A 26,563-nucleotide genomic window follows, 5' to 3' on the forward strand; every position below is an offset into this window, starting at 1 on the left:
ATCTTTCTGGTTCTGATCAATCGCTGGCATAATTTCTGGTTGCAAAGGGTGGGAAATTGCCTCCTGGCTAACAGCACAGGCAAATTTCTTATTGCAAAATCTTGCAAGTTGGAAGTAGACCCCCACCCCCACCCCCAATTGTTTGTTTGCTTAAACCCCAGACTCAAGAAAAAATACTTCTTTTACCCAATCCAAAGAAGGGAGTATCTAACCAAGGGACTTTTGACAGTCTCTGACCGCTGGACTCAAATCTAACACCTTCTTTGAGTTTTAGACTAACATCCTTTTCCCTAATGAAGGGCACTTGGACTCAGGAAAGCCCCCCAGCCCAGAAATTTTGTTGGTCTCTAAAATGCTACTTTGATGTGATGTGGATCCGTGATGTGGATCTTGCAATTCTTTAATGTACTTTTAATTGTGGATTATGTGTTCTTGCATTGGTTTTATCCTTGTATTAGTTATTGTTTCGGTTTTATCTAGTACACTGCCCAGAGCCCTTGGGTGTGGGCGGTGTGCCAAATTTAATAAATAATAATAATAATACGCCGATAAGTTGCAACTTCCTAGGCCTCTGAGAGAGCCAACAACCAACGGCCAACAACCAACTAAAGAACTGGCAGCTATGAAATCAATAACAATAACAATAACAATAACAACAATAATAATAATACCGGATCTCCCCATTTCGAGTAGATTTCCACTGGGGTGGGGGCTACATAAGGAACACAAAACAAACCCCAAGTGCAGCCAGGGGGTTGCACGAACTCTATTTGTTTCTTCTGTGCTGTTTTCTCCACCTGGGTGGATTTTTGGTGGAAGGCCGGAGAGAAACCAGCCCAGAGACAGGGCCAGCCTTGGCTTCTCTGCAAGCGACAACTAACAAAAAGAAAAGTTGGCTCAGAACAGAAGGGAGGTGAACAGAGGGAAGCCGAGCAGCAAGGTTTTGTTTTGTTTTGTTTGGGGGTGCCGCTGTCTGGCTTGCAAACAGGGCCCTTTTTAACAAGTGCCTAGGAATAAAAATGTAATTGGTCCATAAAATTAAACATATATTTATCGGTCCTTTCAACAAAACACTTGGTTACTAGGACTGCATCATAAATTCGTAATCTTGAATAAGTACTACTCACTTATCCTGCTCGGGTTCCTAATGAACCTCCGATTCAATCTCTAATAATCTATTTATTTATTTATTATTAATTGTATATACCGCCCTCCCCCTGAGGGCTCAGGGCGGTTCACAACAAGGTTAAAACATACATTAAAACATAATTTAAATACCAATTATATAAAAAAAGAACCCATTTAAAAATGTGGATGGCGTCTGGCTACCCAATGGCACATAAATATGCAATGTCATTGCTGCTGACTGTAAAGTAAGTTGAAGAGAGGTTAACATATATGCGTTTAGGTTATGCAGTGCATGAGATAAGGATACATACATGCCCGTCAGGCTGCAGTGATGACCGTGACACTAAATCAGAGGCAAATGCCAATATCCACTTGGAAAAAAAATTGGGGGGGGGGGTGGATCCGTGTTCTTGGCTTCACATGGGTGACTTTTTCCAAGTGTGGTCGGGTCCCTGGGGCTGAGTCCAGTGGGTGGGCTCCAAATCCAAAACTTATTAGGGCAGCACACCTACTCGAGAGTAAGGCTCAGGAATGGTGCTTCTGAGGCATGCATTTTGCTTCTCCTTCACCCCTTCTACTACATTTTCTTTTTGGACTATCCCAGTCTCTAAAGGGCTCTTCTGTGCTCTCAGCTATGGACAGTTTTGGGTAGGGGTAGCCCCCCCCCCCCCCCGCCCTGAATTAGCTTTCCTGCAATCTGTTCTGCAGACTAAGAAGACGGGGCTGGGTGGTGACTACAGTCCCCCTGGAGTCCAAATGATAAAGCTGGACGTCAAATAATGGAAACAAACAAAACAAAAATCGTCTCAAATAAGATTGGAGTCCAGCAGCAGCAGCACTTTAGAACCAGTAAGATTTCCAGGGTAAAAATGTTCAGCGATCGAAACTGGATCTTGAGCCCTGAGCTCACACCCTGGAGATCTGGTTCCTCTTCAATTTCAACTGAATCAGAAATCTACCAAAGGCCACGGCTGCCCCCAACCCCCCATTAGGATCCAAAGTAGAAGCCAAAAACATAAATCAACAACTAGGACCAATCAAAATGGCACAGGCTCGCCCCCCCCCCCCCCAGTTCTCAAGGCCTTTTCATCAGGAAGGGAAGCTCGTTCCGTCCAAATATTGAAACCTCATTCCGTCCAAATCTTATTGGTCTCTAAGATCTTCATTAGGCTGGGTTTTAAAAATAAATAAATAAGAGGAGGGCAAAGCGGAAGGAGGACAGGTTTGAAATGCGGTGCCCTTGCTTGGCCTCTGGGGAGAGGCAGCTGAACAAAAGCCAAGGACAGCATCAGACGGTTGTAGCATTGATCAAATGCCTCTCTGTCGACACACAGATCCACTTGAGGGGTCAGCCCCAGCAGGGGGAAGTCTTGCAGAGAGCTCCAAAGCTTGGGCATTGTCTTTGGGTCCTAAATTGTGGGGGGGGGGAGAGGGAGGTTACTCTAGAGTAGTTCTGCTAATGTGAAATGGGCTGCTTCTTCCAGGGACAACTAATGCTGGGGAGTTTTCTCTTCTTTCTCAAATAATGCTTCAAAGTCCGTCAAATCCGTCCTCTGTCAATTCGTGCTTCCTTCCCTTCCTTCCTTCCTTCCTTCCTTCCTTCCTTCCTTCCTTCCTTCCTTCCTTCCTTCCTTCCTTCCTTCCTTCCTTCCTTCCTTCCTGTGCCATTTGAGAAGTAGCCTTAATTTGGGATGATCTTTGTGAAGAGAAAGAAATTTAAAAAACACTGTTATTTTCCCAATAAAAACCTCTGGTTAGCACATTATGGAGCTAGTTTCCTCCCAAAACTGGAGAGGAAAGGTGTAGGGGGCGGCGGCGGGGGGGGGGGGGTGCAGCTCTGAGATTCATACTATGTGATAGTAGCATACGTGAGCCAGATCATGACCCTGCTCTCCAGCAAGCAAGTTCAGAAAAACCACCTCCTGCCCATAGAATCATAGAATACAATCCTAGAGCTGGAAGAGACCCCAAGGGCCATCTAGTCCAACCCCCAGCCATGCAGGAAGACACAATCAAAGCAGATGGCCTTCCAGCCTCTGTTTAAAAACCTCCGGTGAGAGAGACTCTACCACCCGCCCAGGCAGCATATTCCACTGTCTAACAGCCCTGACCATCAGGAAGTTCTTCCTAATGTTTAGGTGGAACGTCTTTTCCTGCACCTCCATGACTGTCCTGGTCTCTAGAGCAACTTGCTCCCTCCCAACGTTAGACATTCCTCCAACATGTTTAAACATGACTATCATAGTCACTGCCGCTCAACTCCTCCAGACCTTGGCCTCCAACCTAAACATCCTCACCCTGGGAAGAAACTGGATGGGGCACATGGACTCTAGACGTGTGCCATTTCAGTCATACATCATGGGATGGGTTTTAGCTTGTCAATATCCTTCTTGAATTGTGGTGCCCAGAACTGGACATAGTATTCCAGCTGAGGTCAGACCAACACAGAATATGTGGTACTATTACGTCCCTCCATCTAGACACTATGCAGCCCATAATTGCATTGGCTTTCTTGGCTGCTGCACAACACTGCTGACTCAGTTTGTGGTCTACCTAGATAGACTCCCAGATCCCTTTCACATGTACTGTTCTCAAGCTAGGTCTCCCCCATCCTATATCTGTGCATTTCATTTTTTTTCTGCCTGAATGAAGCATCTTACATTTACCTTTGGAGGAACCGGCCGCTGATGGTGCCCCCCCTCTTTTGGCCCCTGACATCTGGGCCATTTGTCACCCAATGAGACTCGCCATTCCTCCCTTTTGGGGGGAGGGAACTTTAAACAATAGAATGCTGGACACCATTCTAATTATTAGCATTAGTTCTTATGGTTTTTATCGCTGCTTTTAAATGTTTTAGCTATCTTACATTGTTATTTCTATATGTTGTAACCCGCCCGGAGCCCTTCGGGGATAGGGCGGTACAAAAGTCTAAGAAATAAATAAATAAAATAAATAAATATCTCTGTTGAAGTTCATGTCAGTTTTGGCCCAGCTTTCTAATCTGAGTTCTACCCCTTCTAATTTGGTGAAATCTGCAAATTTGATTTGCATGCCCTCTATTCCTTCATCCAAGTCATGGATAAAAATATTGAACAGCACTGGACCCAGGACAGAACCCTGTGGCATCCCACTAGTCGCTTTTCTCCAGGACGATGGGTCATTGGTGAGCACCTTTTCAGTTCTGTCTGTCAATCACATGAAATCAAATTCAGGTGCTGGCCCAGGCAAGTGGGACAAGGTAAAAACAACCCCTTCTCGCTTCTTCAACCCTTTCCCCTCCCAAAGGAAAGGTCACTCCTAAGAACAAGCCTCTCTGATAATATTTGGGTGGCAAAATTACTCCATTTTCACTGGCCAAACCCCAGGACTCTGGCAGGGCTGCTCACAATGGAGCAGTTTTCTGCTTTCGTTGTAATTCACTGGCACAGATTCGTGAAATATTTCTCTCCAAATGTCTGCCTTTGATAGTCTTCTTTGGTTGGGATTCCTGATCTGCTAATGTCAAATGATTTCCTCTGGAAATTTTGTTCAAATTTATGTATTTCCTTTGTAACCAGCCTGTCTTGCTATGGCGCAAGTTGGATATCAAGACCGAAAGCTGTGAGGCAGACAACACCAAATGACCAATGAACAGTAGGACTAGGACCACAGAATTACAAAACCACCCAAGGGGGGGGGGGGACCCTATGGAAGGCAAGGTGTACTATAAACAATGCAGAAAGTGGAATGACCAGGGTTGGAAGCTATGCAAAAAAGCAAAACAATACCTGCAGTAACAATTGCAATAAACAATAAGCATTGGGGGGGGGAGGGGGCTTCCCCTGTTTGAGACCTCTTGATTTTCCCTTTTCCCATTTCCTTTCCCACACCCCATCCCCCTTAGATTTATTTTATGGTGCCACTGAAGTTTTAATAGTGCTGCATTTTAAACTGATTTTTTAAAACCCAACCTGAGCCCATTATAGGAGAATGGTGGCATATAAATCAAATAATATTTTTAAAAGCCCATTCCCCTATACTGTGATACTATCTGCAGTAATGATACCTATAATAATAATTGCAGTAGACTAAAATCACACTCCTCCCTTATAAATTGACAATAGATCAATAATCATTGTAGTAGAGTAGACTACAGTCATATTCCCTTATAAACTGATGTATACAATAACAATTGAAGTAAACTACCACCACATTTCCTTATAAATTGATATCTATAACAAACATTGTAGTAGGCTACAATATTTTTCCCCTAGAAATTGATAATATCTACAATAATATTTGCAGTAGACTACAATCATATTCCCTTATAAATTGATAATACCTACAATAATACTTGCAGTAAACTACAATCATATTCCCTTATAAATTGATAATACCTACAATAATACCTACAATAATATCTATAATAAAAATTGAAGTAAACTACCACCACATTTCCTTATAAATTGATATCTATAACAACCATTGTAGTAGGCTACAATAATTTTCCCTTATAATTTGATAATACCTACAATAATACTTAGAGTAGACTACAATCATATTCCCTTATAAATTGATAATACTTAACACTACAATAATACTTGCAGTAGACTACAATCATATTCCCTTATAAATTGATAATACCTACAATAATACTTAGAGTAGACTACAATCATATTCCCTTATAAATTGATAATACCTACAATAATACTTGCAGTAGACTACAATCATATTCTCTTATAAATTGATAATACCTACAATAATACTTAGAGTAGACTACAATCATATCCTCTTATAAATTGATAATACCTACAATAATACTTGAAGTAGACTACAATCATATTCTCTTATAAATTGATAATACCTACAATAATACTTAGAGTAGAGTACAATCATATTCTCTTATAAAATGATACCTACAATAATACTTGAAGTAGACTACAATCATATTCCCTTATAAATTGGTAATACCTACAATAATACTTGAAGTAGACTACAATCATACTCCCTTATAAATTGATAATACCTACAATAATACTTAGAGTAGACTACAATCATATTCCCTTATAAATTGATAATACCTACAATAATACTTAGAGTAGACTACAATCATATTCTCTTATAAATTGATAATACCTACAATAATACTTGCAGTAGACTAGAATCATATTCCCTTATAAATTGATAATACCTACAATAATACTTGTAGACTACAATCATATTCTCTTATAAATTGATAATACCTACAATAATACTTAGAGTGCAATCATATTCTCTTATAAAATGATACCTACAATAATACTTGCAGTAGACTACAATCATATTCCCTTATAAATTGGTAATACCTACAATAATACTTGAAGTAGACTACAATCATACTCCCTTATAAATTGATAATACCTACAATAATACCTGCAGTAGACTACAATCACGTTCTCTTTTAAACTGACCTTCTAGGCTATTTCCTTCTGCTCTGTTTCTAATCTCTTTACAAAAATGGTCTCCTGAATATGTCTGTTTTGCATGTTCTGTAGAAAGATGGAAGTGGGGGATCCTTCCTGACTTCCTCAGGAAGACCCTTTCAACTACTTTTACAAACTGTTGGGGGTGTGTGTGTATGTATATATGTTGTTGGGTGTGTTTGTGTGGGGATACAATAAGAAATCCTTTCTTTCCTGTGACACATCTACATTACTGTTCATTTGGTTACATCTTGCTGCCTATCTGCTGTTTCACAGGATGTCTCTAGTACCTCGCGTCTCCTCTCTGGTGCCATGTCTGCTCAAACAAAGAAACAGAGTTTATAACTTCAGTTCAGCTGTATGCGCTCGCTAACATCATGAGAGCAGTGGCTATCTGACTGACCAATAGCTAATCCATAGACCAGGTTATAAACAGTGACCAGCAACTTGTTTATATGCAAACAGTGGTCCCTTTTATAAGTGAGTTGTGACAGACAATGGCAAAATCCCAACACAAACCCCATCAGCCAACCTTTCTCCTGAACACAGGAACGCAAAATGCTCTCATCCACAGTCAAACATGTATCTTCTGTAATAAGGATCCTTCCTTCCTTCCTTCCTTCCTTCCTTCCTTCCTTCCTTCCTTCCTTCCCTCCCTCCCTCCCTCCCTCCTTCCTTCCTTCCTTCCTTCCTTCCTTCCTTCCTTCCTCCCTCCCTCCCTCCCTCCCTCCCTCCCTCCTTCCTTCCTTCCTTCCTTCCTTCCTTCCTTCCTCCCTCCCTCCCTCCCTCCCTCCTTCCTTCCCTTCCTTCCTTCCCTCCCTCCCTCCCTCCCTCCCTCCTTCCTTCCTTCCTTCCTTCCCTCCTTCCTTCCTTCCCTCCCTCCCTCCCTCCCTCCCTCCCTCCCTCCCTCCCTCCCTCCTTCCTTCCTTCCTTCCTTCCTTCCTTCCTTCCTTCCTTCCTTCCTTCCTTCCTTCCTTCCTTCCTTCCTTCCTTCCTTCCTTCCTTCCTTCCTTCCTTGAAGCTGCCTGAACTTCTTTCATTCTCCGGCTTTGCCTTCATTATATCTCCCCTGATGGGAAGGAATTCGCTTTGCAAACCTGCCGGCATTCATGGGGATCTGATTGTTGTTGTTGTCTTCAGTTGGAGTGGGTCGCGAGGCAGATACTTTGCATTGCAAGGATCAGAGTTGACACCCTGTTTACTAGGCTGTCTGTTAGATGCCGGCTTGCGCCCAGGAAAATTATGCTGGAGCTCAGCAGCACCACAAATGCTAAGAACGTTTATTCTCGCATTTCAGCAGATGCACAGAACTGTCTCTCCAGAGAAGAGAGATTTATACTCCAGGTTACAAACAACAGGGCAGGGCAGGGTTCTGTTGGTGGCTTCAAGGATAAACATATATCCTATCCCTCCACTTTATTGCGTGGTAGATTTAACAACTTGGAAATGAGCGAAAGGGTGTGCTCTTGTGGTGAACAACAAATTGAAACATTGGCACATCAACTGCTTTGCTGCCCTAAATTTGCTAATATCAGATCAAAATATTCCAATATTCTTTCTAGGATACCTAGTGAAATGGGAGAATCAGGTAGACTTCCTTTCCTTCTGGACAATTCTGACAATGAAACTTGTGAATTGGTAGCACGATTTTTACTGGAGGTGATGCACAATCAATAATTTATATTCTATCTTAAACCTTTGTATTTGTGTACCTTTTATCTCAGGTTTTTATGATTATTGTTATGCCAAATAAAGGCTTATTATTATTATTATTATAGCCTATGGATGATGAAGAAGAACAGTTTGGATTTATATCCCACCTTCCTCTCCTGTAAGGAGACTCAAGGTGGCTTACAAGTTCCTTCCCTTCCTCTCCCCACAACAGACACCTTGTGAGGCAGGTGGGGCTGAGAGAGTTCAGAGTGAACTATGACTAGCCCAAGGTCACCTTGCAGGAATGCAGGAGTGCGGAAACACATCTGGTTCACCAGATAAGCCTCCGCCATTCAGATGGAGGAGTGGGGAATCAAACCTGGTTCTCCAGATTAGAATCTACCTGTGCTTAACCACTACACCACGCTGGCTCTCAATATTTGGTATTTATTAATAGCAGGAGTAATCAAAGTAGTTATGTACCTGGCTTCATTCTAAGCATGCAGGGTGATTTGCAAAGGCAGACAGAGCTGCAACATGCAAGATGATTGAATCGTGAATTTAAAAAAAAATCCAGACCGTATTTATTGATTTAAAATATTTATAATCCACCTTATCTCCTTGATCCAAGTCAGCTAATGACACAGCGACAAGCTGAAAGGGCACACAACACCACAAATCCATTAAGAAAGTAAAAACAAACACAGAGTAGAAAGACAGCCAAATCTGCCAAAAGCCATTCTCTCTCCAACATAAAAGCCCCTGAATATCTGGAGGTGGAAGGCAGGGGGTCGATCCTATTCCTCACCCCCCAACCCATTCCTAATTGGCCATGCGCACAGGATCAGGAACCATATAATCACCTAACCAGAGCTACAGTGACGGACTTGGAATGTTCAGAAATGCGTATGTTCCATGACCTCAAGCCATTTCCAACCCATGGCGACCCTTTGGGTCAGTGTCCTTCAAAACATCCCATTGTTAACATACTTGCCCAGGTCTTGCAGATTGAGAGGGTGGTGGCTTCCTTTGGGGAGTCAATCCATCTCACAGAGAGAGAGAGAGAGACAGACAGACAGACAGACAGACAGACAGACAGAGAATTATTAATGTTGTTAGCTATCCTGAGCCCATATGGGAAAGGCATATAAATTAAATTAAATAAATACATAGCAACTTCACTACTCATTATCTAGGAGGGGAGAGAGCCAAACCAAAGGGATATCTCTGGGGCAGATTCCTGATATGGACATATTTTGGGCAGGAAAAACATTGGGGTGCTGTGTGGTTTCCGGGCTGTATGGCCATGTTCTAGCAGCATTCTCTCCTGACGTTTCGCCTGCATCTGTGGCTCGCAGCATCTTCAGAGGATATATTCCTGATTGGAATGTCCAGGGTGGGTGAAGAAACATTGTCTGTGAGTAACAAAGAAGACAACCAGGTTAATAGTTGAGGGCATCTGAATAGAAGTATGAGTACCAATGAAGTCTATAGCATGGGAGTAACAATGCAGATAGCAAGGTCACTAGTGGGAGCACTCAGGAGGAGAATGCCAGGAACACGGCATACAGCCCTGAAACCAAGGAACAGCACTCCCAGATGATTCCGGCCGAGTGGAAAGCTCTCTGACAATACAGGAAAAACATTCCCATTGTCACCAGACCCACATAGGACTGCCAGGATGTTGGAAATCCATGGATCCTTGATTGGCCACCACGGGAAGGCAATCTGAATTCTGTGGACAGCGGGTGTCTGCAGCAGCCAAGAGCTTGATCGGGGCTTTATCCAAACATGATCCCCCACTCTTAGAAACCCAAATGTCTACATCCTGGTAGGAAAGATCTCATGTGTGAAGGAGCTGTGAATGGCTGCCCTGTAGAGAAATGAACTCTTCTGCTAGTCCTTTTTACTTTCTTACTTTTGTGCCCAGTGGAAATCTAAAACTGCTCAAGTCATTCTCCTATCCTCTATTTTACCCTCACAATGGTCCTTGAGGTCATGGAACAAGTAGATTTGGTAGAGAGTGGTTCAAAGTCACCCAGCAGACTTCCATGACAGCATGGGACCTGAATCGCTTTCCCAAATTCTAGTCTGACTGACACTCCCGCACTGCGCTAGGGTGGCTCTATAGGTCTATGCCTGCGGCTCGTTTGTTGGCTTTGTGATTGAAGTTTTTTGTTATGTGGTTTTCATGTGCATAATTGTTGGGAGACAGGCAGACCCTGACATATTTTAAATTAATGAATTAGTAGCAATGGTACTTTTTCTTAATGAGACAGAATCCTAGCGTTAGGAAATTATCGCTATTGCAAGCAAGTTTTTCAACATGGAGGCAGAGACTTCAGTTGAAAAATAAAACAAAAACAACACAAAACTCAAAGTATATTTAAAAACTGAAAGATCACTGTTCTGGGGTGGAATGGGCGCTGAGATTTATTGATTGATTGATTTATAGTCCACCTTTCTCAATTTGGACTTTTTGGCTTTTTAAAGTGAATCAGTGCAATGGATGGGTGGGACTGTCAATAAACAATGAAAGAGGATTTGGGATGCAGAACCAACCAGATACCTAAACAAAACAAAACAAAATAAAATTGAGGCGAAGCATGGATACAAACTGATGCAGGATTGCAAAGAAGAATTGAACTTACAGCAAACTGTACACAGTAGTATTGGCCACACACCCCAGTAGTTTATACAAGTAAATTTAGTGTAGAAAGAGCCCTCTGGAATAATTCAGTGTTGCATACCGTGTTTCCCCGAATATAAGACAGTGTCTAATATTAATTTTTGCTCCCAAAGATGCCCTATGTCTTATTTTCAGGGGATGTCTTATTTTTCTGTGTTCAGTTCGTCAGGCATGCTTCCAAACAAAAACTTTGCTACGTCTTACTTTCGGGGGATGCCTTATATTTCGCACTTCAGCAAAACCTCTACTATGTCTTATTTTTCGGGGATGTCTTATATTAGGGGAAACAAGGTAGTTTGTGGAAAGTCAAGAGATTGTGATTCCAAACAGGCAGCGCCCCCATCCTGTCCATTAGAAACAAATTTCTGCTCCGATTTTACTAGATTTCTGGGATTAACCCAGTGGTGGGATCCAGCAGGTTTGCAACACTTCTACAGAACCAGTTGTTAAAATGGTGCTTGTAAACAACCAGTTGTTAGATTATTTGAATCCCACCACTGGATTAACCCCTTAGCCTCCTCATCAGCATCATGGGAATGAAAATAAGGGCCTACCAAATGGGTTTGCTGTAACGATTACAGCAAGATGGCCACAGCAGACAAAGGTACCATATTGATGCTTGATGTTGCTATAAGCAAACCTATCTGGGTCACATGGTATTATTTATTTATCACAATTTATCACAGTTTAATTTTGCCTGTCCCCTAAAATACTCAGGGGGGAATTTCACCATAGCCTCACAATACAGTTATCCTTCCCACGTCGCTAAGGTTAGAGGCAAAGTGCCCCTTGCGATCTGGAAATCCACATAAAAAAATTGTTTGGCCCTACCTTCATACCAGAGAAGCAATCTGAAATGTTCTTTTTCTTTTATTGTGTGTGTTTATGGTACTACAAGGTAAAATACGTTGCTTTTACAATACACAACTATCTTTAAGAGTGCAATGTCAACATTAGCCCAAATAAACTCAAAAATACACACGTTGCACTCTGGCTGTGTCTAATCTTATATATTAATCTTATATATAATTGAACAACTTAACACTTCTATTTGTATTTACATTTCCTTATTTCTCTGACACAGTTCTTAAAGATACAGTATAAGTCTTCCAACTCTTATAACTAAATATAAATAATCACTGAGTCCATTCAATTCTTTGTTCAGAAACAAAACTTCAGTTCCATATAGTCCATATTTCCAATTCTAGGTTCTATTATAGAAATCGCTCAAGATATAGAATCAGCAGTATCTTCAGTATGTTAGTATGTTCAACATCCTTCATCAGAGGCTTCTAATGGGTATATTGGCTCTCTGTTAAGAGTTGCCTGCTCCCATGGGAGCCAATATACCCATTAGAAGCCCTCAAAAGAACTGATGCTGAAGCTGTTTGAAACATTACCTGGCATAGCCACTCGAGGAAGACGCACAAAAAACGCTCTATACGCGCAAGATGTTTCTATGCAGAACCCACAGAATTAGGGCCATGGGTGCCCGTGACCAGCAAGCGAGTGAAGGCTCCACCTCCGGTTCCCTTCAATGGGGGGTTACTTATTCCTGGCTGTCCGCAACTTCCCTTTGGCCCCTGGAACCGGAAGCCATGGGCGGACTACCCTAAACGAGCCACTGACCGTGGATTTTGGCCAGTTAATGGGCGGAAGCCGGAACGTTTATTTTGTTGAAGCCTGCATCGCCTGAAGCTGGCTAGCATGTACGACGCGTTAACTACCGCCTCGAGCTACCGCTTTACAAAATTTTCCAGTTTAACTGCTGTTTGAAACGATCTCGAGCATCGTGAGCTTCAAAACGTGGAGCTAACCAGATTAAAAGCCGCTACTTCGCCCGCTGGCCATGACTCTCCGCTCTGGCGACGCTAAACTGCTGCCCTGATTGGTTGAGTGGATGCGTCGCTTTCTCGACAAGGCCCTCGATTCTCGCTCGGGTTTATTATCGACCTTTGTTCCACCAGTGAGTCATAAGTTCATAACTGCATAGGGATGTCGCGCCCCAGCCAAAATGGCGCGATAAACGTCACTCGGTTGCAGCGGATACACTGAGTTGAACCTGAGTAGAAACCGGTACAACACAGTAAGTGCGGAAGTGCGGACTATATGGAACTGAAGTTTTGTTTCTGAACAAAGAATTGAATGGACTCAGTGATTACTTATGTTTAGTTATAAGAGTTGGAAGACTTATACTGTATCTTTAAGAACTGTGTCAGAGAAATAAGGAAATGTAAATACAAATAGAAGTGTTAAGTTGTTCAATTATATATAAGATTAATATATACGATTAGACACAGCCAGAGTGCAATGTGTGTATTTTTGAGTTTATTTGGGCTTTTACAATACATACATAATTTTATGCATTTCTGAGTTTCTAAATTTTTTGTGTCATTTGCTGGCCTTGTGTGTCATTTACAGCTTTCACAAAACTCCCCCCCAATTCCCACTTAATTTCTTATGCAGACCTGCAATACATCAAAAACGTGGCAGGGAAAGTCGTGATGCGGAAGGGATAACTTTTCCTTTGCGAAGTAGGTTAGGTGTGGGGGAAAGCAACAGGCCCAAGACTGTAACAAGTTTCACAGCAGCATGTGAATTCGAACCCGTGTCTTTAAGATACTAATCTACTGCTTTCCCGTTTTTGCCAGGAGACCCCCAAGCATTTCCCTGCATAGGAAGACTTTCAAAAGCATCACCAAGAAAGTGGCACATTGTTCAAACGGCATCCCTTGAATTTCATGCAATACCAGATGAGATGCTATGGCACAGCGTTCAGATTGGGTGTAACTGCCGTGTGAAGTGAACACAAACAGCCTATGGTGCCAGAGACAGGGCAGGGGAGCATACTGCTGAACCGGCGTTGTACGGCTGTTCTGGGCAGGAAATCTTTTCAGTTGCTCTGGAATGTAGGTGCTGCTTGTTTTCTTGGTATTCTGCTTGTGAACTCCCTGGAGAAATCTGGCCAGCCATTGTGGAAAACTGGATAGTGGATCAGGTGGTGTTCATTCTGTTTTAGCAGGGCTTTCCTTGCCTGGGGAAGAGAAATCATAATAATAGTAGTAGCAGCTATAGTAGCTGCTACTACTAATAGTTGCAGCAATAGTAGCGTGTTTCAAAGGGCTGGCCTTTTCACACCCAAGGGAGTCATGCGACTGCAGGCTTGCTTGCAGCTTGGTTCTCTTTGGCCCCTTCCACACATGCAGAATAATGCACTTTCAATCCACTTTCAATGCATTTTGAAGCTGGATTTTATTGTGCGGAATAGCAAAATCCACTTTCAAACAATTGTGAAAGTGGATTGAATGTGCATTATTCTGCATGTGTGGAAGGGGAGTCAGCTGTTCACGGGGTGCTGTTTGTAGGGTTTCCATCTGCCTGTCCTTCACCCCTTTCTCGGGTCTCCTTCCGACCACTCTATGGTGAGCCTGATATAATCCTGTCACAATTCCTTTCGGGCTATAATTGGACTATTCAGTCAATTTTGATGCAGAAGCAAGTCACAATGACCTGCTCTTGGAGGAGGGTGTCTGATATGTCCCTGCAGGAGTTGCTGCTCCTTCTAGTTAAGAGGCAGAACAGTGACTCATATAGAAACATCTGGGATGGGTGCTTCTTTGGGTGAATCCTTTTTTATGGTCTAAATGTAAACTTTGTGGGGGGAGTAAAAAGGACATGTGTGTCCCATTTCAATCCAGACAGAGAGTGCAATTCAACTAACAGAAATGCAGGCAAGGAAATTCTGACCCCTGAGAAGGCCTGTTCAGATTGGCTTCCCATTCCCTTCCTGAATCCCTTCCCGCAGAGACGGGGGGGGGGGGGGCGACACCATTAGGCTGGTGGACACTGCTGGACACTTATGGACAATAAATTCAAGACAAGCAAAACACTATCCTTCGTCCCAAAATGCATAGTTAATTTGTAGAACTTATTCCCACTGGATATGGCTTTTAGACAGACTCCAGCAAACCCCTGCAGAATAGGTCTACCAATAGCTGTTGCCTGGGACACCTTAATGGAACTTCCTTGGACAGAGGCAGCCTACCCCTGGGAGCGAGGTACTAGACAAACACAAGGAATTGTATCGTGACCACCTTGTGAGCTGCCAGGGTCATCTGACAGTGCGTGGCTAGAAGAGCAAGAAGACCTTGATTTATCAAAACATTCTTTATGTGTGGCTACTGAGCAGGCCTTGGGAAAATAACACAGCAGACGCTTTCATAGAGGAGTTTTCTACACAATAGAATGAGGAGCCCACAGCTCCTATGGGGATTTAACTAGATCTGAGAAAGGGGAGCTAAAATGATCAGAAGATTGTGAGAAGTGTGGTGAAGGAATCTCCAGTGAGAATGTAGAGCCAGCGTGGTGTCATGGTTAAGAGTAGATGGATTCTAATCTGGAGAACTGGGTTTGATTCCCCACTCCTCCACCTGAGTGGTGGAAGCTTATCTGGTGAACCAGATGTGTTTCCGCAATCCTACATCCCTGCTGGGTGACCTTGGGCTAGTCCCAGTTCTCTGAGAACTCTCTCAGCCCCACCTACCTCACAAAGTGTCTGTTGTGGGGAGAGGAAGGGAAAGGAGCTTGTAAGCCACCTTGAGTCTCCTTACAGGAGAGATAAGTGGGGGATCAATCCAAACTCCTCCTCCTCTTCTTCTTGCATGGATGCACACAACAGTCTGGATATCCACCTCTGAAGTCTTGGTTGTACTAGGAGCCCAGGATCTGTGCAATTTGGCCCTGCAGGTGTAAAGATGGTCACTTGTTCCCCTTAGGAAAAAAAACATTCCTTTTTGATCAACAGCAATTAGCCAGAATGACTCAATGGAACCTCCACCTACAGAAGCAGCGTACCAGATGCAAGGGCAAGCAATAGGAGAAGGCTACTTCATTCATGCGAGGCTTGTGAGTTTCCAGTGGGCTGACTAGAAAGCAGAATTAGCTGGATTTTGTTCTTATCTAGCAAAGAAATCTGGGGTGCGCTTAATGAGTGCTTCTTTGACGATTCAGCGTTTGTGAGGAGCTCAGAGTGGGACGGACAATTTTTTTTAATGACAAAAAGTCTTGTGGCACCTTTAGGAGCGCAGTCTAGTGCACTTCCAACTTAGCTCAGTGGAAATTTCCTCTGAGGAAGCATCCCTTAACATGTATTGTCGAAGGCTTTTCGACAATATTGTCGAAGGCTTTTCGATCCTCTGAAGATGCCAGCCACAGATGCAGGCGAAACGTCAGGAGAGAATGCTGCTAGAACACGGCCAGACAGCCCGGAAACCACACAGCACCCATCCCTTAACAATTAGACTGTAATGGATTCGTTGCAATAAAATTGTTGGTGTGTCAGCTGTCCCAGAACCTGTTTTTTTTTTCCATTAGAATTTATTCCAGAATCGAATAAACCCACATGACATTGCAAAATGTCTCCAAATGCACTACACAGATTTTTTTTTTTTAAAAAAAATCAGTTTGTTCTCATTCTGAAGGATCTTAGCTGTCATGTTGATCATCGAGTCATAAATCTATGGCCGGAGAGCGGGGAGTACTGACCTTTACTTAGTGGCAGGTGATGCTACTCGACTCCGCAAAAAGCAAGCAAATCTCTGCTGGAAAAAGTTTCCTATTTGCTTTGTAAAACAAATTTCCACCCATTTCAACACGGAGCTGCACTGTGTTGCACCAGCCACTAGGTGTCTTTTTACCTTACGGGAGAGTTCAAAACTGGTACACCTGACTCTTCTTTTCCCTTTTCAGTTCACCTTCAAACCAGGTGGGGCTTCTTCCTTCCAAATTACCCCTGAAGCCCTGGTTGAGGTTGAACTGAAACCTTTTTGGGAAACCCACCATGGTTTTCCCACACTGTTTTTGCAAGATGAGATAGTGGGAGAAAAATCTTCCCCAGCTGTAAAGGAGAAGAGGCCAGACTGGGGGTATTTTGTGTGAGACAGAAATACCCAGATTGGTCATGAGAGGGAACGGGTGGGGGGCCCATGGTTGGATTGGGGGTACTGTGGTCTTACAATCCTGGCTCTGTGGCTGGGGGTGGGGGACTTGGGCCTGATGATCCCTTCGGGCTCTTCTCACGTTCTTCGAATAGAAAAAATGCAATAGACAGAATTATTTTGCAAGAGTTCCCTGGACTCCTCTGGGGCACATCACAGTTGAATATATTCTGAGCTGGGCCAAGACAGAACGTGAAGCAAAGGGACAGCTGGGCCTTCTCTGTTTAAAAGTTTTTTATTCGTACTTAAAAACGCTTCGACGACAATAACAAATAAAGTTACAAAGTCTACAGATATAGATAATTACATTTATCACAGGGACTCCCAACTTCATCCGCAATGAGTATTAGTTGTAAATAAGTATACTTCTTGGTCCTTAGCAACGTAAGCAGAGTTATATCTTTACGAACATAAATAAATCGGTAAACGTCACAGTTTTCTCTATTCTTAATTTTAAACATCCGTTAACCTTCAAAATCATTAGTTACCAGTTCATTTTTTTCTTTTTATGTACGTATAATTATTTACAATATAATTTTGATTCGCTCCTCTAGCTAATATACTATGATGTTTTATGTATGATGTTTTATGTTGTACATCGCCCAGAGCCCCTTCGGGCTGGGGCGGTATATTAAGTTAAATAAATAGATAGATGATAGATAGATAGATGATAGATAGCTGATAGATAAATAGATAGATAGATAGATAGATAGATAGAGAGAGAGAGAGAGAGAGAGAGAGAGAGAGAGAGATGATAATAATAATAATAATAATAATAAACAACAACAACAATAATAACAATAATAATACATATTCTACCATAGGTTTCTAATTGTCCAAACATTTATCCCAATTCCTTTCTTTAAGCAGCGATGTAAGCTCGGACATTTCAGAGACAGAAGAGCTTTTGAGCTAAACCCCGAATCCCCAAGAGGACGCGCACCAGATGTCTGTCTGGCAGGCTGGACATTGGCACCGCCCGCCCCTCAAGTCTCTGTCTTTATGATTCCCTCTAGATGCCAAAGGAACCATCCGGGAGATCGTCCTTCCCAAAGGTTTGGACTTGGATCGGCCCAAGAGGACCCGGACCTCTTTTACTGCCGAACAGCTCTACAGGTTGGAGCTGGAATTTCAGCGTTGCCAGTACGTTGTGGGCCGAGAAAGGACAGAGCTCGCCCGACAGCTGAACCTCTCTGAGACGCAGGTAAGGGTGGGGAAGGGGGGCCTGTAAGATTTTGCCACCTTCCGTTTTGCCGTCAAGTTACAGCTTGCTCGTGGTGACCCTTGGTGGGTTTTTTTAAAAAAATATTCTTTATTGAAAGTTTAAAAAAGAAAGTTCAAAAACATATACTTTGATATTATATAAAGAAATAGAGCAATAAGAAAGGAGACTTCCTCCTTTGTTACAAGTATTTCTAGCTATACGGTTTTAGACAGAGTGGGTGTGATTCTTTATCCAAATCTGAAAAAAAAGAAAGCGTAGTTCATTATTAAATTTGTAGAAGATTAGAAATATTTTTGTCTTATTTCAAAAAGGAAAAAAGAGTCAATCGATTGAAAAAAGGAGAATAAATAGAAATAGTGTAACATTTGTACAATATATACAACTCTATTTTCTTTTTTAATTTAAAATTAATTAACAATAAGTTGTTTAACAATACAATTAATTTAACAATAATGTTTATACATTCAATTCAATACACTGTATACATTTTGTTCATTTTTGAGTATAAACATTAAAGAACAAGAAGGAAAAAGATTAACAATTATCTACACAAATATGAAAACCATTCATCAACATTAGGTTTGATTATAACTATAATATAAATTCAATATGTGAAAAATACCCAATCAGTTCATTAATTGACAATAGATATCTAATTTCTTATATAAAAATTCAGCTTGTTCATTACCTTAAATTTCAATTTTAATTTTTTGTTGTATCAAAATAAAAAAATTCAAATGTTCATTAATATCTTCTTATTAATTGGACCAGATTTGAATAGTTTTTAAGATTTTTTCAGTGGGTTTTTTAAGGCCAGAGACATTCAGAGGGGCTTTGCCATTGTCTGACCCTGGATTTTCTTGGTGGTCTTCCATCCAAATATAACCAAGGCCAATCCTGCTTAGCTACTAAGTTATATATATATATAAACCTTTATTAGGCATAGAATCCATATAACAGCCAACATTGTCCAAACAAGTATCCCATACATGAGAACCATCGCAGGTAATCATTTCAAAGTTCCTATAAGGAACCTAGCTACAAAAGTTAAAATCTCGGAGGCGAAATTGTTTAGTAGAAACGTAATCTTCCCCACAGCAGAGTATTCATTAAAGATTACAGGACAAAGAGCAAAAAGTCTGGTCCTAGATCCCTCGATTTTGGGGCAGTCGAGCAATATATGTTCCATGGTTTGAACTGCTGTGGTACAATGAGGACATTTCCACTCTTGCAGGTCGATTTTTCGGAACCTTCCTTGTAGCATAGAGCAAGGGAAGGAGTTACATCGAGCCCTAGTGATTATCCATCTATGCTTGGGCTCCTGAAGTAAACTCAAATAATCTGCCATGTGATTGATTTTAAATTTGATATTAAAAAAGAGGGGGGAACAATTGCTTCTCGCCTTGTCTTGCAGAACTTGAAACTCTTGATCTAGCAGTCGCCTTTTTAATTGAGAGAAGATTTCAGGAGCAGGCAGCATTTGCAAGGCTTCCCAGGAAAATCCCAGGGAAAGTATTTTAGTTTCCACTGCCCGCCACCACTTAGCTACTAAGTTGTGGCGAGGCTGGCCTGGGGCTATCTTATTTTGCATTGGCAGCCTATCAGTTTCTCTTGACAACTCCGCATTTTGCGGGAGGATAATGTTATTTGGTTCTAACCTGGACGACCCAGGCTAGCTTGATCTTGTCAGATTTCGGAGGCTAAGAAAGGTCAGCCATGGTTATCACTTGGATGGGAGACCACCAAGGAAGTCCAAGGTTGCTATGCAGAGGCAGGTGACCTCTGAACGACTCGTACACAGAGAACTCCTTCAGAAATGGCCCCAAGTTGCCTGTGATTCGATGGCCCTTTCTATCAACAATTTTGTTTATTTTATGTGTTTGAACTCCTGGCAAGTTATGGGTTGCCCCTGTTTTGTTTGTTGACCTCTAGCCCAATGCTGTCATGTACTTTGGCCTTGAGACAGAGACCAAACCCAGCAGGAACTAGAAAAGACCTTTCAGGGGGAGGGCGTATTCAGTGGTGGGATTCAAGTAATTTAACAACTGATTGGGCCTTTCCCCACTTTTCCCTCTACCACCGTCGCTGCGCGCTACTCACTGCGCGCATCATTTCTGGCGCATACCCTGGCTTCCCCACGACCCCGCGCGTCGTCAAAAGGCGCCCTTTTCTCCAGCGCCAGGAATGACGCGTGCTGAGGGGGCGCGACAGCTGCAGCATCGGGGCGGCTGCGTTGTTGCCGCCCCTGTAGTGGGGAGTGCCCCGGGACCCCGCGCTACTTGGCCCGAGTAGCGCGCAGCAGAAGATAAGTGGGGAAAGGCCCATTGTTTACAAGCACCATTTTAACAACCGGTTCTGCCAAAGTGGTGCAAATCTGCTGAATCCCACCACTGGGCATATTCCTTTGAAAAGAAGGGATTTCCTCTGTCACAGTGTGCAGAAATTGCTCCAGCTTGGTACATTCCCAGTTCTGGAAAGAGGCTGCAGTGTGGAGCCATTCACTGCTAGGGCGGATATCCAGGAGCAAATAAAGTTCTGGTGCGTAGAGATTCTGGGACGACAGCACCGGGGAAGCCTGTTTAATTTATAGCATCACAATTAAGACGGGTGGCTTAAAAATTAACCAGAGTAATAGCAATTCATAATTTATTGCCATGAGCAAGAGAGACAATTGAACGCCGTTCTACCTTACACAAATATGTGCAAGCACATGAACACGTGAGGATTGTCTTAGTCTTAATGGAATTCTCACACAGAAAGCGTTACCATGAAATAATCACTCTGTGGCTACTCCTTAACGTGTGTACACAGATGTAGCACGGCACACACATACTCAAGCGTGTGAACTCCTCTGTTGGGCATCATGGACCATTTGCACCAGTGGAAGGGGGGATCTTTACCAATTCCCCCTCCCTACTGCAGGTCTCCAGTTAAGAAGAAGAAGAGTTTGGATTTATACCCCGCCTTCCACTCCTGTAAGTGTAACCTCAGCTTGAGGGTTCTGTGGGGCAGAACCTGGAATGAGTTTGCAACAACAATTTTTAAAAACAAAATGGTTTACTTTCTTAACATATAACATATAACATATAACATCAACATTTAACATCACACTTCAAGGTCCTGTTCAGGTTGCATTTTCAAGTCCTTATATTTACAGTCTTGTAATGCCAAGTCCATTTCTTCCTGCAAATGGGTTGGCTCCTGAAGACTCCAAGGGCTTGATAAACAGGCTTCAACATGATGAAGGTTTCCAGGAGGTTTCCCATTACAAACATAAAAAACCCTGAAACAATAAACTCCAACATTTACAACATAGCAAAAATAAACAACTCCCTTCCCACTAGTTCCCAACAACATTGCAGTTACCTTAACAAGGTGTTCAGGGCTTACACAACCAAGGTCCGAGTCTGGTAGCCTGGTCTCCAACTACATGAGCTCTGCAGCCTCTTGCTGCTTTGGGTCTCCACCCCTTACTGGGTCAACCCATTCTGAGCATGGGGGTTACATAAGGAGACTCAAGGCTGCTTCCAAACTCCTTTCCCCTTCCGCTCCCCACAACAGACACCTTGTGAGGCAGGGCAGGGGGCTGAGAGAGTTCTTAAGAACTGGGACTGGCTCCACATGAAGCCCAGCAGGCTTCATGTGGAGGAGCAGGGGAACAAATCCAGTTCACCAGATAAGAGTATTCTGGTTCTGGTGGCGCTGATCTAAAGCCTAACCAACACACATCTGGGCAGGGGTGGACTGGGATGATAAACTGGTCAAGGAGCAGGCCCGGGGGAATAGCCTTAAAGGTGCTGACCACCTCACAGGGTCCATCTGGCTCAGACACAGTCCGTGTTGTGGCTCCTCCCACCAGGCCCAAGTCCAACAGCTTCCATATTCTTACCAACATGTCCGGGCTTTGGTTCAGCTTTTCCTAGTCTACAAGTAGCCCCACTGAACTGAAAGGAAACTACACTGGAACTTGCGTAGGGGGTGAGCACCATCTGTTTTATCTGGCAAATTTCAGGTTTGGGTATTACCCAATAACAAAGATTGTGGTTCACAGCCAAGACTCCGCAAAATGCTGCCACCATTATCCACTTTCACATAGACCTGGGAAACAGTGGCTGGGGGCGGGGGTGGGGGGGAGAAGGCTTCAACAGAATCCTGGTCTCCAGTCCAGCATTCAATTAAAGTTCTCCTATCCCTATTAGCTGAAAAAACTAAATAATGTTTAATTTATCAGTAAATTAACCCCCCCCCCTCCACACACACAACCAACTTTTGAGCAGCACAACATTCTGAAGAGGCGGGCAGTGACAAACCACATCTGCTTCTTACTCGCCTTGAAAGCTCCTTGCTGTAGTCACCATGGCCCCTTCCGCACACGCAAAATAATGCGTTTTCAAACCACTTTCACAACTGTTTGGAAGTGGGTTTTGCTATTCCGCACAGCTTCAAAGAGCACTGAAAGCAGTTTGAAAGTGCATTATTCTGCATGTGCGGAATGAGCCTAAGAGTCAGTTGCAACTTGACAGCACTAAAATACTCAGTCCTATTACTGGGGGAGGGGGGAGACTGCCGGGTGTAGCTTGATCTTGTCAGATCTTAGATGCTAAGCAGGGTCAGTACTTGGAAGGGGGACCAACAAGGAAGACTCCGAGGAAAAAGCTGCCAAACCAGCTCTGCTTCCTTTGCCTTGAAAGACTACTGTTGGGGACCCTGTAAATTGGTTGGAGCTTGATGGCACTCACGTACATAATGCAAACTAATTTAAGAACTTACAAGATTTTTTACCCACAAAGTAGGATGCAGAGTTGTGGGGGAATAAGACCTTGTTAGGGGGCCACGGGAGGGACTCTGGTCGATTTCTGACATTTCCCGCTCTTCTTTGATGTTTAAACCCTGGTGAGATTGCAGTTGCAAATAAGGCCAAGGAATGCATGAGCAGTGCAATGCAGAGGTGTAGGGGTAACAACTCTGTCATCTCTGTTGTGTTGGTTTGTGTGCACCTCCACTTCCATTGGTGCAATTTTCCAGAGTCTGTTATTGGTATACCATATTTTTCTGCCCCCTGGTTGGGTTGGATTCATTCCCCGGTCATTTCATGGGACAAGACTTTCTCCATCTTCCATAATACTAGAACTCGGGGTCTGAAGCTGAAGGGTGGGAAATTCAGTACGGACTCAAGGATGTGCTTTTTCACACGGCACATAATAAAAATGTGGAACTCACTGCAACAGGGTGTAATGGCTGCCAACGTGGAAGGCTTTCAAAGTGAGTGGACAAATTCATGGAGATAAGGGAGACTACAAAAGTGGAAAAGGTGTATTGCTGGGTGACTCCAACTACCCTCATATTGACTGGGTACACAGTGTAGTGGCAAAGAGCAGTTGACTAATCTGGAAAATCGGGTTTGGTTCCCCACTCCTCCACATTAAGTCTGCTGGGTGACCTTGGGCCAATCACCATTCTCTCATCCCCACCTACCTCACGAGTTGTCTGTTGTGGGGAGAGGAAGGGAAAGAGTTTGTCAGCCACTTTGAGACTTCTTGTGGTTGAGAAAAGTGGGGTTTAAATTCAAACTCTTCCTCCTCTTCTTCTTTTTAACTTGTGCTTCTGTCGTGCTGTAGAAATGAGATTCCTGGGGATCTTTAATAACCGTAAATAACGATATACTGGAACAGTTGGTCACAGAACCTATCCTAGGGGTAGTGATCTTGGATTTGGATCTGAGCGGGGTTTATGACCTGGTATGAAAAGTAGATGTTGTTGTGCCAACATAGACCATAAACCTAGGTGGATCATGAGAGACAGGGCAGGAAGGGGTTGCATCAGTGCTTGGTTCTTGTGGTTCTTTCTTAAATGCCCAGGGTAATGCCAATTGCCACTTTGGTGACAGGAAGCAATTTTCCTCCAGACCAGATTGGCAGGGGCACTGGAGGGGAAGGGGTTGCCATCTTCTTGGCATAGAGTAGGGGCAGTGGTGGGATCCAAAAATTTTAGTAACAGGTTCCCATGGTGGTAGGATTCAAACTGTGGTGTAGCGCCAATGGGGCTGGGCGGGGCACGACGGAGGCGTGGTCGGGCACGACAGGGGCGGGGAATTCCTGGGCAGGGCTGTGGCAAGGACGCAGCCGCTGCGCCGGTCCTTGGGCGGGAAACGAATGCCCTCAGGCGCAGGCTGCCACGCACGCCGGTGCACCTGCTGCTAGACTGCTTCAAGTTCTGCGCGCTACTGCTGAGAGGAGGGGCGTAACTAAGGCCAAAATCACGTGGCAAAATCACCCAATAGTAACCCCCTCTCGGCACACACAAATAATTAGTAACCTACTCTCGGGAACCTGTGAGAATCTGCTGGATCCCACCTCTGAGTAGGGGTCACTTGGGGTGTGAGTGGTGGTAGCTGTGAATTTCCTGTTTGCCTAGGTGGATGGACTAGATGACTCCGGAGGTCCCTTCCAACTCTTGGTGGATTCCGCGTGGCACAAATGTAAAATCTTCAAGACGTTCTATAAAGCGTTTTGGGGAAGAATTTTACACAACTCTCTTCCCCAAAATGACTCAGGCCCGTCAACTATATCTCAACCCAGGTTTTACAAAAATTGCTAAACTGGTGATCTTTTTGCACAATGCCAGGTTGAAGGTGCTCCCACACGAGCACAGCAGGCAGGAAATGCTCCCTTCCGCCCTAGCTTCTAACTGAGGCCCAATAGATGTATCCCTCACAAGGACATAAGAACATAAGAACAAGCCAGCTGGATCAGACCAGAGTCCATCTAGTCCAGCTCTCTGCTACTCACAGTGGCCCACCAGGTGCCTTTGGGAGCTCACGGGCAGGATGTGAACGCAATGGCCTTCTGCAGCTGTTGCTCCCAATCACCTGGTCTGTTAAGGCATTTGTAATCTCAGATCAAAGAGGATCAAGGTTGGTAGCCATAAATCGACTTCTTCTCCATCAATCTGTCCAAGCCCCTTTTAAAGCTATCCAGGTGAGTGGCCATCACCACCTCCTGTGGCAGCATCTTCCAAACACCAATCACACGTCCTCAAGTCAGGAGAGATACCACCAAGTCTAAAAGGGTGTCTGTATGGTTCACAACCCAAGTGAAGGATGGCAGAAAAAGACAGAAAGGTTTTGTTGTGACTTGGAAGGCTCCATCAAATAAAGAATTACATGTTCTGGCCAAACAAATGTCAGCTGGCAGTAAAGCTAGCAAAAAGAGAATTTGAGGAGCAAATATCCCCTGAAAATAGTAAGACAAACAATATTTTGTATTGTCGGAGGCTTTCACGGCCAGAATCACTAGGGTGTTGTGGTTCTTCCGGGTTGCATGGCCGTGTTCCAGTAGCATTTTCTCCTGCCATTTTGCCTGTATCTGTGGTTGGCATTTTCAGGAGAAAATGCTACTGGAACATGGCCATACAACCCGGAAAACCCACAACACCGTAACAAACAATATTTTGTTCATGAGAGCATAAGGTGAGCCCTTCTGGATCAGACCAGTGGTCCGTCTAGTCCAGTATTCTGTCTGGCACAGTGGCCAACCAGATGCCTCTAAGAAACTCACAAACAAGACGTACGTATCAGGAGCAAGATAACCAGTAAGGAAGAATTGGGCTGTTGGATGACAAAAGAACAGAACATAAGAACAAGCCAGCTGGATCAGACCAGAGTCCATCTAGTCCAGCTCTCTGCTACTCGCAGTGGCCCACCAGGTGCCTTTGGGAGCTCACGTGCAGGAGGTGAAAGCAATGGCCTTCTGCTGCTGCTGCTCCCGAGCACCTGGTCTGCTAAGGCATTTGCAATCTCAGATGAAGGAGGATCAAGATTGGGAGCCAGAGATCGACTTCTCCTCCATAAATCTGTCCAAGCCCTTTTTAAAGCTATCCAGGTGAGTGGCCATCACCACCTCCTGTGGCAGCATCTTCCAAACACCAATCACACGTTGCATGAAAAAATGTTTCCTTTGATTAGTCCTAATTCTTCCCCCCAGCATTTTCAATGAATGCCCCCTGGTTCTAATATTGTGAGAAAGAGAGAAAAATTTCTCTCTGTCCACATTTTCTACCCCATGCATAATTTTATAGACTTCAATCATATCCCCCCTCAGATGTCTCCTCTCCAAACTAAAGAGTCCTAAACGCTGCAGCCTCTCTTCATAAGGAAGGTGCTCCAATCCCTCAATCATCCTCGTTGCCCTTCTCTGCACTTCTCTGCACAGAAGTATCACGTAAGGAAGAGGGAGAGAGAGAGCAGAGAAACAAAACAAATGTTTTAGTACTTGTGCGGAGACGGTGTTTTGGGGAAGTTTGAGGAACTGAGTCAAATTCACCAGGTAACAACCTTTATTGGCATAGCAGGCAGATTAAACAAGACTGTTAAAAGGGAGCCCTATCGAGGAAAGAAAGAAGGGCCAGACAATCAAAGACTAACAGCATAGAA

The 26,563-nt window shown here is 43.6% G+C and overlaps 1 protein-coding gene across 1 annotated transcript in view; it reads left to right on the top strand.

Annotated features, from left to right (window-relative positions):
• The window catches only part of VAX2 (ventral anterior homeobox 2), a 53,303-nt gene that overhangs the window by 10,869 nt on the left and 15,871 nt on the right, over positions 1 to 26,563 (top strand). Inside the window, exon 2 of the mRNA XM_048509822.1 lies at positions 17,924 to 18,111. Within this exon, the coding sequence (XP_048365779.1) occupies positions 17,924 to 18,111 (188 nt within the window). The remainder of the gene's footprint in view (positions 1 to 17,923; positions 18,112 to 26,563) is intronic.

The sequence above is a fragment of the Sphaerodactylus townsendi genome, linkage group LG10, assembly GCF_021028975.2.
Source record: "Sphaerodactylus townsendi isolate TG3544 linkage group LG10, MPM_Stown_v2.3, whole genome shotgun sequence".
In the NCBI taxonomy this organism is placed as follows: domain Eukaryota; kingdom Metazoa; phylum Chordata; class Lepidosauria; order Squamata; family Sphaerodactylidae; genus Sphaerodactylus; species Sphaerodactylus townsendi.